Source organism: Xenopus laevis, chromosome 9_10S, assembly GCF_017654675.1.
Source record: "Xenopus laevis strain J_2021 chromosome 9_10S, Xenopus_laevis_v10.1, whole genome shotgun sequence".
NCBI classification, from domain to species: Eukaryota; Metazoa; Chordata; class Amphibia; order Anura; family Pipidae; genus Xenopus; species Xenopus laevis.
This window is the reverse complement of record NC_054388.1, coordinates 49,337,374-49,349,685: the sequence shown is the minus strand read 5'-3', so window position 1 is coordinate 49,349,685 and position 12,312 is coordinate 49,337,374. Positions and strand designations below refer to the sequence as shown.

General features: G+C 42.2%; 1 protein-coding gene across 5 annotated transcripts in view; it reads right to left on the bottom strand.

Moving 5' to 3' along the window:
- The window catches only part of kalrn.S (kalirin RhoGEF kinase S homeolog), a 191,975-nt gene extending 180,846 nt beyond the window's left edge, over positions 1-11,129 (bottom strand). For 3 of the 5 annotated variants that reach the window (XM_041578184.1, XM_041578185.1, XM_041578187.1), the window contains exon 1: positions 10,883-11,129. In XM_041578184.1, the coding sequence (XP_041434118.1) occupies positions 10,883-10,952 (70 nt within the window). In that variant the 5' untranslated portion in view covers positions 10,953-11,129. The remainder of the gene's footprint in view (positions 1-10,882) is intronic. The other 2 variants (XM_041578186.1, XM_041578188.1) reach the window with 2 other exon arrangements.
- Positions 11,130-12,312: the final 1,183 nt, after the last annotated feature.

Here is a 12,312-nt window from a genome sequence, read left to right as displayed (position 1 = left end):
TCCCCATAGACGCGATGATTCTTCTTGCCGAACGATCTATTTTAGGGAAGCCCGACCGATCCTTCGAAATTATCGTGCGGTTAGTGGGATTCGAACGATTGCACATCTTACGATTTTCCGGCCGACATCTGTCAGGAAATTGATCGGGCAGGTCAAAAAATCTTTGTCGGTCCCAGTGCAATCTATCTATGTTTGCAGGGCCAAGCAGGCAGCTCCCTTTGTTTTCCTGGCAAATTGGTCTTTTTAGTTGATGGTAAATTCGTACGATCTTTCTGAGAAGATCGTGGTCTCAAGATCAGGATCTGATCTTTTAAAAATCTCAACATCTATGGCCAGCTTAAGTAACATGTTGATCGTGAGACACTGGTTGGAGATCACTGTTCTAAGAGGAAACAATATGATGTATTTCCTTTACATTAAATTATAAATTGTGCAATAATAAAGTTACAAGATTTGCTTTTCCTTTGTTTCCCTTTGGTAAAGCACTAATAGGGATAGGACATGAATGTATAAATAAAACATTAATAAAGACATAAAAACATTCATCTGCCTGCACAGCTGCATGTCACTTACTTACCATGAGTTTCCCTCTGGGGCCACAGTGTCTCCAATACTACCAGCACTTCCCTTGCCTTCATCTCTGACATAACTGGCCAGATACTGAAACAATGTTGTTCAATAGGAAGTTTAGAGCAGCAACACAAAGGGTTAATGGCCCAGCCATTGATCTGTCAGTTCCAGGCTATAAATCACTTCCACAAGGAAACAGCCCTAATGGAGCGGCCAGTAGGGAGGGGTAATCAAGGGGAAGTGGGTAGTAGCATTTCTCCTGCTGGAGATGCCCCAGTACAATCTCTTGAAGCTACACATGAACACATTTGTTTTGGACAAATTTCACGTGGATGGCCTAATTGGGCTATATTCAGCTTTCAGCCAAGATAGATTATGGCACACAGGCATTTGTAATTGGAGAGTGAGAGAGAATGGACAATCCCAGATGAATAAAAAGCAGCTAATTGCAGGGAAGGGCTGTTCCAGAGACGGAGCAATTACAAATGCCTGGGTGCCATATACCTAAGGCTAATTTGGAAGTACAAATAAGGGAGACCGCTGCGGGTTCTATACAAAGTGGGCCCTACAGAGCAAAGCTGTGTGTAGGGAAAGTAGGTAAAGATGGAAACAGAAGCACAATGCCACAATAGTAGGGCAAAATGGTGACAATAAAGAAGGAGGGCAGAAGAAAGGCAAGCTAGCCACTGCTGGGTGAGGTGGATTTAATAAGGCATGATCAAAACAGTAGGGCAAGATGGAGACAATAGAAAATGAGAGAGAAGGTAGGACAGTATGAAAAGATGATAACAGTTGGGCAAGTTGGAGACAGTATGAAAAGATGGAAACAGTAGGGCAAGTTGGAGACAGATGGACAAGATGGAAACTGTAGAAAAAGATGGAGTCAGTAGGACAAGATGGAGAAAATAGGGCAAGATGAAGACAGTAGGACAAGATGGAGACAGTACAGATGAAGACAATAAGACAAGATGAAAACAGCAGGAGAAGATGAAGGCAGTATAGCGAGATGAAGACAGTAGGCCAAGATTGCTATAGTATGGCAAGATGGAGACAGTTGGACAAGATGGAGACAGCAGGTCATGATAATACGATTATGGTTACATTAACACTTGATATCAGCCCTGTAATTGTTGTTGAAGAATAAGACCCATGGCCCAGCTGTCAGAGAGCAAAAGAGCTTTGTGCCTTCTTAACGCTTCCATAATCCCAAATTCAGAGGGGAAAGCAGATGATCAGCCCCTACACAACCCAACATAAAGCTCACAACAGAAGAATTGGTAATTCCAACAAAAACAGCACTCAATTGCTTATGCAAATAAATGACAAAATTAGCCATTTGCCTGACACATACAAATTCAATTTGCACTAAGGGAGTGACTTTTGACTTTATCTGTTTGTTTTTACCCAGAACTCTTTGTATCTGGTCTCAATGACTGGAATTGTTTTGGCTAGTAACAAAGAGCAGGCATTAAGCCCCACCCACACTCAGTGAAGCCGCTTGTTATCTGGCTGACATATGGCAAGGAAACCATCAGATTGAAGGCAGTGGCTCTTTGACCAACTTCCATCCCATCCTAAGAGACAGATCAAGGCCTGATAATCCCTATGGGTCGTTCTTTATCCTGTATGATGGCCTTGGTGCTTTATCTTGTCCAATAAGCCATCTGCCATGATTTTGTCTCCCAGGGCAGTGGAACACGGGAAGAGTTTTTAGACGCGGCCGTGAGCAACGAATCTCCCAAAAAAGGCCTCTCCATTGCCAGTAATAGGAATCGCTGGATGTCCAACTGATCTCTAAATCACCCCAAGTTTTTTCTGGAGTCGTATTAGGGTGATTTAGTTCAGTTGGGTATACCACCAGCGATTTCATTACCAGCAATGGAGAGGCATTTTCGGTAGATTTGTCGCCCACAGATGAGTCTAAAAAAATGCATGAGACTAATCTTCCAGTGTGCCACTGCCCCAAAAGCCTTCCTCCATCATCAACCCCATTGTGCCGTCTGACAAGCAGGAGTCCCTCAGCATTGTCCTCTCCTACGGCAGCAATGGAGAGCAGTCTGCAACTAGTAATTAAAATGAGCAGGTGAGAGGCATACGCTGAGCAGGGAAGGTGCCACCATAGCTGGCCCTGGGCCCTGCACATAGCATTAATAGGAAAGGTTTTAGAAAGCTAAAACAATATATATTCACTTCTTAACTGAACCTGTTGTGGTGGGGGTGGTCAGGTGATAAGAGGAGCCCAGACTTCAGCAACTGTCTCCTTTATATTTAACAATTGCCCCCTCACCAGTATATAGGCATGAGTGGGCAGGGAGCAGGGATGCAAGCGAACAGGGGGGGGGGGGTTGCTGTACACACTGGCTACTCCAATTTTTTTGCAGGGGGGCTTATAGAAGCACCAAAGGAGAAATAAACAATGCATATAGTAGTAACAAGGTAAATAGCCTCTGGGAAGGGACTGTGGCTATTGGATATCAGGTATAGTAGGGATAGATGGTGCCTATAGTAACTGAGGGGATAATAGTCTCTGGAAAGGGACTGTGGCTGTGGGATATGAGCTATAATAGGGAGAGATGGTGCCTATAGTAACAGAGGGTAGAATAGTCTCTGGGAAGGAACTGTGGGTGTGGGATAGCAGGTATAGTAAGGAGAGATGGTGACTATAGTATCAGTGGGGATCATAGCCTCTGGGAAGGGACTGTGGCTTTGGGAAGGCAGGTATAGTAGGGAGAGATGATGCCTATAGTAGCAGTAGAAATGGGATAACAGCTTCTGGAAATAGGCTGTGGCTGTGGGATAGCAGGTATAGTAGTGAGAGTTGGCATCTATAGTAGCGGCATTTCTGTCACAAAAAAAAACAGGAATCAAATGTCAGAAAGAATAAAAAGATGAAGATATTGATAAATTGATAGATCTTTATGACAATTACAATAAGAGTTAATTGCAAGGTGAATAGTTTGCCAATTAGATCCACTGCACTAATTCCTAAAACCCAATCAGCAATTAGCTTTCATTGTTTTAGCACCAATCAACAGATGACTTCTAATTGCTGATTGGTTGCTATGGGTTACTGAACTGGAGCAAATTTGCTCCTGTGTTAGTAAAAGAGCCATAATGAGCCTGATGGCAGAAAAACTGCTGGGGGGAAGCAAAGTGTGTGCAGCTTTTATTTATTTAACAGGACATAGGAGATAATAAAGAAGCTGTTACATGGCTGAGTGCTTTTGGCTAAATGGAATCCATTAAGGTGAGGAGCTGCAATCTGCCTGCAAGAAAATTGTCACTGCAGAATGGGGGATGGTAGAACAGAGGCACAAAAGCGTTGCAGACCCCGTGGGACTGGCAGCAATGCCTTAATGAAGCTGTGCCCTAATGCAAGTGGGCAGTCCATCTATAGTGCTGATTAGAAGTGAATTAAGATGCCTACTGCTGACTGTACTGATTTCTGTTTAGCCATGCACATACACAACATAATGTTTTTGGAGCGTGGGAGAAAACTGAAGTAACCAACAGCTGAAAGCTGTCAGGGTAGTACAACAATAACAGCAGGACTTTCTATTCTAAAAGACAATAAAGCTGGCCATAGACACAAAGATAAAGTCGTGCAAATTGAAATTTCATACGATTTTCAAACTGTGTGAATCATTTTTCGTGCAAACGAAGAAATCCAATGGCACACAGGACTTATGCAACACCTTAAGTGTTTATTGCAGAGTGTGGTGCACCGCACTCTGCAATAAACACTTAAGGTGTTGCATAAGTCCTGTGTGCCATTGGATTTCTTCGTTTGCAAGGTCTATTGGGAGGTGGCCGGACCTCCACCATTGAGCACCAGGCATCTCTGTCTAGCCTATAAGACAGGGTGTGCGAGGACCAAAACTTTCTGCATTTTTTACCAACATTTTTCGTACCATGTCGGTCAGTCGTTGAGTTGAAAGGTTAGAAAATTTCTGGCGGATAATGCTAATATCTCTGCATGTATTGACAATATCAATGGGTGACGGTCACCACTATTTGTCGGACATAACTTTTGTACGATTACTGTCACAGCCAGAACATCTTCTGATTTGTTCTTTTACTACTTTATTTAATCTGAATGGTTAGTGGCAGGTCAGAAGATTGCGAGGTACAATTGTTTGTCGGAAACAAGGGTGAAATCTGCATGTCTATGGCCAGTTTAAGGGTAGGGGCAGACGGGCAGATTCGGGGAGATTTAGTTGCCTGGTGACTAATCACCTCTTCTGGTTCGGGCGATTTCGGAAAATCGGAAAAAGTGCATTGCACTGGCGTTTTCTCATTCAAGCAGACGGAAGGCAGGAAGAAGGCAGTTCGAGGATATTGTCGCTCCCGCAAAAAAAGTGGGTACCCTGCGGGATGAGGGTAGGATTTCCTGGTGCGGGTATAGATGCGGGTCTTTGCGTTGCGGGTCTCATCGATATTTCTTATTTTATGTTATATTGTCTTATGTTAAATTTTTACTCCTTTTAACATTTTACAAAACATTTTTCTGTCTCTGCCCACTTTTGATGATGTCACTTCTAGTTTGCAGCAACAATACTTCCTGTTTAATGTTGGTCAGCAGGTTGCGGATAAGGCAGTTGTGGGCCAGGGTTGGGTAGCGATCCAATTGGGTAAATATGCAGGTTGCGGTTCAGGTAGCAGGTTGCAGTTTCGGGTCGGGCCTGAGCCTCAAAAATTGGTTCCGGACAGGACTCTAGTGTCAGATTCCCTGGAGCTACAAGGTTACTGTGTGTTGTTGCCTCCTCTGCATTTGGACCATTTTAGTTCTCAGCTGCTAACTGTTATCTGCTTGGAACCGTTTGGTACATACGTGTGGTTTCATGGTGTTTGGATCACTGGTATTTGGGGGGCAGGGGGTGCCCCAAGTCTCACTTCAGTCAACTTAGAGAAACACAATATATCTTGTTGTAGTGGACAGCACTCCGTTCCAAGTCCTTTACCTGGGTGCTCGGTAAGATTAGTATACAAAATAAAGAAGAGACCAGCAACACCAGGGTTTCTGTGAGTAAAAAAGTGTTATTGCATATGTAACCGACGTTACGTTTCGGTCCCCATTGGGACCTTTCTCAATGGGGACCGAAACGTAACGTCGGTTACATATGCAATAACACTTTTTACTCACAGAAACCCTGGTGTTGCTGGTCTCTTCTTTATTTTATATATATATATATATATATATATATATATATATATATATATATATATATATATATATATATATGCATGCTGCTCCCCTGCTTAGTTAACTCAACATAGGTCTCTGCAGGACTGGAAGGGGGACTTAAGGTTAAATCTCAGTGGGAGTGGATAAATTACATGAATGGCAATACTCCCAGAGCATTACTAACATAATCAGAGGGTAACTTTGAAATTGGAGCCCCCCACACACACTACCACCCCCACTAACAAAGCTCTAGAGTAGGAATGTAAACACTTGAGGGCTAAGTGGTACTCTGAATTGATCTATACAGCAGCACATGTAATGTCTTGGCTTTCCTTTTACCAACAATGTCTGTTTCTTTTCCAAATTTCTGCCAAAACAGAGCCCCTTGCACTTCACATGACCCCCCCCAACCCCACAATATTACTGCATATTTTACATATTTGCATATATTTACATATTTTAATCCCTATCAAGGGGCACATTGGTCATGGCTTTCATATAATAAAACACCCCTCCTCATACTTCCCAACATTTTTGAAATAGAAAGATTTCCCATGCCCATTTTTGTGGCCACACCCCCTAATTACCATGTTCATTTTACAATATTTGGCAGGTTATGAAAGTTTTAAGACATTTCTGTGTTTTTTATTTTATAACAGTTTTGCTAATGAAGGTGAATTGCCCTTTAAGATGCAAGTCAGTTCCCCAAGAGACCTGCTTATCTTAAATTGTTACAATTACATATTTGCTTATCTTAAATTGTTACAAAAGTGCACCTGGTGGCTGTTCTGGGCTCTCCAAAAGCCAATTAAGTTAGAAACATTGTATCTTTTTCTGGCATCAGTGCAGGAGGTCAAAGAGAAAGTCTGGACATTTCAGTAACAAGCTGGGACTGTGGGTTGAGCTGTCAAAATTGGGACTGTCCCACTCAAAATGGGACAGTTGGGAGGTATGCCTCCCCTATCCAAGGCAACCTGTCTGATTTTTGCTTTCATTATTCTAACTACTGTAGGGATGCACTGAATCCACTATTTTGGATTCGGCCAAACCCCCAAAATCCTTCTTGAAAGATTCGTCGAATACCGAACTGAATACTATGCATATGCAAATTAGGGGTATGAATGGGAAAACATTTTTTACTTCCTTATTTTGTGACAAAAAGTCACGTTTTTCCTTCACACCCTAATTTGGATTTGGATTTGGTTCGGCCTGGCAGAGGGATTCAGCCGAATCAAAATCCTGCTGAAAATTACTGAATCCTGGATTCGGTGCATCCCTAGTTTGCTGTTCCCTGGCAATTGCATTCTTACACAGGATTTAGCATTTCGATTATTTACTCTTAGCACTATTCCCTGGTCCTAAATATCTATGGCTGCGATTCAATTGGTATACCACAGCAGTATGGGTGACTACAACTCCCAGCAATCCTAGACATCTCAAGCCACGTGCTGCAACTAGATTTGAACATTTCAATGAAAATTCAGTGATCCTGCCCTGATGTTCCATTCTGTCTAGAATCCCTGCCACAAAGCAAAACAGGGCTGCTGGTTTGTGTACAATAAGGAAGTTAAGACATTCATGTGGCTGCCAGAAAGCCCATGCCAACTGGAGTAAAGAAATAAACCCTTATACTCTACAGCCACCTCCCATAAATTACTGTTACCATTTTCACACACTAGAGAATTCATACCACATGTTATATCCTCCATCAGCAAAGAACCATCTGAACCATCCCACAATTCCAATGGAATACTGGAAGTTTCCATAGTCTCTGCTCCGCTCTGGTCTACCTCATCCACCCACCTTTATATTGCTATCAATTTAAAGGGATACATAGGGAGAAGCCATGACATCCATATTGTTAGAGGGCAGCCGTATAACACTGACACATAGGGAGAAGCCATGACATCCATATTGTTAGAGGGCAGACATATAACATTGACACATAGGGAGAAGCCACTATATACAGAAGTATAAGCCATGATATAGTTAGAGACCAATTACATAACATTTATACCTAGGGAAAACCATAATATATTTGGATGACAGTCACATATCTTTACACATAGAGAGAGATCATGCTATCATTAGAGAGCAGCCACATAACATCTATACAAAAGAACATGGTATAGTTAGTTAGGACAGTCACATAACATTTATGTATAGAGAGAGACCATGAAATAGTCAGAGAGCAGAGCAGTCGCGTAATATGAATACATAGGGAGACATCATAATATCATCAGATGGCAGTCACATAACATTTATACATAGGCAGAGTCCATGGTGTCTTACAGCCACATAAAATCTCATACTAGTGACAAGTGACATACAAGTTTTATGATGGGGATGATATGCTATAGAGACTACTGAAGGACGTAGCACAAAAATGCACAGATATTAACATTAAAATGAGACCCTAATTTAGACAGTCATTAAATGTATACATAGGGAAAAGCAATGATACTGTTAGATGACAATCACATAAATAGGGAGAAGCCATGATTTAGTTAGGGGGCAGTCACATGACATTTTAACATGGAGTAAGGCCATTAAATAGTTAAAGACCAATCACATAGCATTTATACATTGGGAGAGAACAGTATATAGTTACAGGACAGCCACATAACACTGAAACATAGGGGTATATCTATCAAAGAGTGAATTCTGCCACTCTTCCTTCATTTCTATGGGATTTGGAAAGGCATATTTATCAAAGAATGAACTTTCACTTTCCCCCACTGATAAATACTCTTTTAAAAATCCCATAGAAAAATGAATGGAGAGCGGTGGAATTTCACTCCAGCGGACTGTGGAGATTTCTAACTTCAGTCTTTGATAACTGTACCTCATAGAGAGAAGCCAGCATATAGTTACAAGACAGACATATACTATTTATACATAATAAGAGACCGTAATATAGTTAGAGACCAGTCGCATAACATTATGACAGTTGTGTATAACTTTATATATAAAGGGAGTCATTGGACAAAAGTCATAAAATCTTAAACAAGTGATTTATTTAAAGGTTTCTGAGGGGGGGGGGTCATATTTAATCAATGCTTTGTATCCCTACAGGGGCACAATAACATAACTAGGTTTGCAAACAGAACACAGCCAATCACATGCTGAGAGAATGAGGAAGTGTTTCCCACACAGAAGTGATGTTCTGTGTACACCCAGCAGCATTATGGGATAGCAAAAGATGGAGGACACTAATACTGATTACAGAAATGATTTACATTAAATAAATACATGAGATAAATAATGAAACCTCATTAGAATTTCCAAGGCACAGGCCCCTCTCAGACATACAAAGCCGCACCAGAACCAGAACCAGAACCAGAAATGTAATCAAAGCATTTTATATATATATATATATATATATATATATATATATATATATATATATATATATATATTTATATATATATATATATATATATATATATATATATATATATATATATATATATATATATAAAAAATGCTTTGATTACATTTCTGGTTCTGGTTCTGGTGCGGCTTTGTATGTCTGATAGGGGCCTTTATATAAAAAAGTGTAACATTTATATTTCTAGATATTCTCCCATTTATGCTGCATTGTCACATACACTCTCCAATATTTTACATTCCTACATACTCTCCCCAAATCATTATTATTATTAACATGTATTTATATAGCGCCAACATATTGCGTAGCACTGTAAAGTAAATGTGATCATACAACTAAATCACATGAATTATATACAGTACATAGAACATATGGAGTTACATACATCACAATCAATACCGGTGCACAGAGGTCATACGTTACTAAACACAGTATATATTACCCCAATATGAACAATGTACACGCAGACTTTCTTTTACATTAGGAGCACCGCTCTAGTTAGGTGCCAGGCTCATAACTCATCATGGGCACTTTGGCACTGTGTTCATGTATGATGCAAAGCTGAGACAGTAACACCAATTGCCATGGTAACAATTTAGGGACAGATAATGTGGAAAAAAATCTGTAACGATGGGCTTTCAAGGCTGGGGATAACAGGCTGCACCATAGCACAGTAGGTGCTGCAATTAGTAAATAGCACTGATATTCGTATACTAGTAACAGCCCCCTCAGTGTCATGCCTGCCCCGATATTGGCACCCACCAAATAAAATTTGCCTTCTTTTACACTGCAACATCAGCCCCACAACCTCCCCAGATGTCCCATCAGCCCCTTATTATTTACCCTATTGGCTGCAGTGATTAGTAGATTTAATTATACATAACTTTCCCTCAATAAAATACCTGCATCAACAATTGCCCCAATATTAACCCCCACCAAATAAGTTATGCATATTAATGACAAATCTGCCCCCAACATTCCGATCAATGCCATATCTGCCTCCAGAATCCCCTAATGCTCTTAACCAATCCTTCAATGTCTCATCTGTCCCCAGTATTTCCCACAATGACAAATCTGCACCCCCAGTATTTTCATCAGTGAACATCTGTCCCTCATTATTTTTTACCAATGACACATCTGTTCCCTTATTTTCTCAATGACACTTATGTCTACCAGTATATTCCTAATGTACATCTGTCCCCCAATATTTTCCCTCATTACATATCTGCCCCCCTTATTTACCCAATGTCACATCTGCACCCAGTGTGTTCCCCCAATGACACATCTGCCCCCCAGTATCTTCCTAATGACACATTTGCCCCCCAATATTTTCCCTCATTACACATCTGCCCCCCTTATTTAACCCAATGTCCAATCTACACCCAGTATGTTCCACCATTGACACATGTGCCCCCCAGTATTTTCCTAATGACACATTTGCCCCCCAATATTTTTCCCATTGATACACTGACCACAGCATTTTCCCCAACAACATGTGTATCAGTGTTGTATTCCTCCCAATGACACACCTGTTCCCAAAAATGCCTCTCAGTGTGATATCTGCTCTCAACCCCCCCACCCCCATGTCACATCTGACAGCCAGTATTGCCCCTAATGTCAGCTCTTGCCCCAAATGTCACATCTGACCCCAGAATATTCTCCCACCCCAGGGTGTCATTGCCCAGGATCGCCCCGGTACTCGTCCTGCCCCAGCCGGGGCTTTCCAGCCGTCTTACCTGTGCGGAAAAAGGCATCCACCTCGGAATCCGCTCCCCCTCCATCATCCGCACCCTCCGCCGCATTCATGGCTCCGAGCTGGGGCCCGGGGGCGCGGGGCTGTATCCGGGAGGCGCTCACTGTGCTGCAGCGGGCACTGGGGCTGCTCTGCCCGGATCCATATCCCCCGCAAGCCCCGCTGCCTGTGTCTCTTCCTCCGCCTGTCTCCTTCCAGTCTCCCTCCCTCCCTCTATTGTTCCATCAGCTCCTGCTCCCCTCCTCCCCTCCGCTCCCAACAATGCCCCTCCGCTCTCGCTGCTACTGCTCTGCGCCTGCCTGCTGTTCAGGGGCCACACTCTGTAGGACCTGCAGTATCCTGATGGGGGCCCTAGCATCCGTTATTGCTATCTCCACAGGGGCCCACAGATCATGAATGAAACGTCCATAGGGGCCATAGCGATCACCCTCCTCATCGCCACCCCTATAGATTGCCACTTCCATAGAGTTAACAGCCAACGTCTTCTCTGCCACCTCTATAGGGACCCACACATCCTGACACAAGTCTAGGAACCCCCTAGCCTGTAACTCTACCTCTCTTGCCACTTATACAGGGGTCCTATACAACATCCTCTTAGTCACCTCAATAGGGACCCCTAGTATTATTTCTTAAAGGGTCCAATGCATCTCTCTAACAAATCTACAGTGGCCCCTGCATCCAGCCAGTACCCATCTTGCCCCTTTTTCATGGACCTCACCATCCTGATTGTCCTGTCCATATTTGCCCTATAAAACACAATGTCTTTTACCTGTGAAGGAACACTAGAATCTTCAATGTCACTTTCATAGTTCTATGTCACCTGGGCAATAAAGATAATACTTGATCCCAATGTTATTAATAGGGGAAATATATCAAATATTGGAAGGATGGTATTTTTATCCAGTGAAGGTGGCAACCCTAGTTCCATAGTGTGTTATTACCTTTAATCTTTTCCTATGAAGCAGAAAACAAAGGCACAATGTTTAGGAGGCCTCCCCATTCAAGTTCATTGTGTTGAACTTAGATCCTCATTGCCCTTCCCATAAGTACCCAAGCATCCTACTTTCAGTGGTTATGTGACCATTTAAAGGCACAAGGCTGCAGGTTAAGTTATACTAGGAACTCTAAGGGGCCGATTCATCAAGGGTCGAATATCGGGGGTTAATTAACCCTCGATATTCGACTAGGAACTAAAATCCTTCGACTTCGAATATCGAAGTCGAAGGATTTAGCGCAAATGCTACACTCGAACGATCGAAGGATTATTCCTTCGATAGAACGATTAAATCCTTCGAATCGAACGATTCGAAGGATTTAAATCCAACGATCGAAGGAATATCCTTCGATCAAAAAAACTTAGCCAAGCCTATGGGGACCTTCCCCATAGGCTAACATTGACTTCGGTAGCTTTTA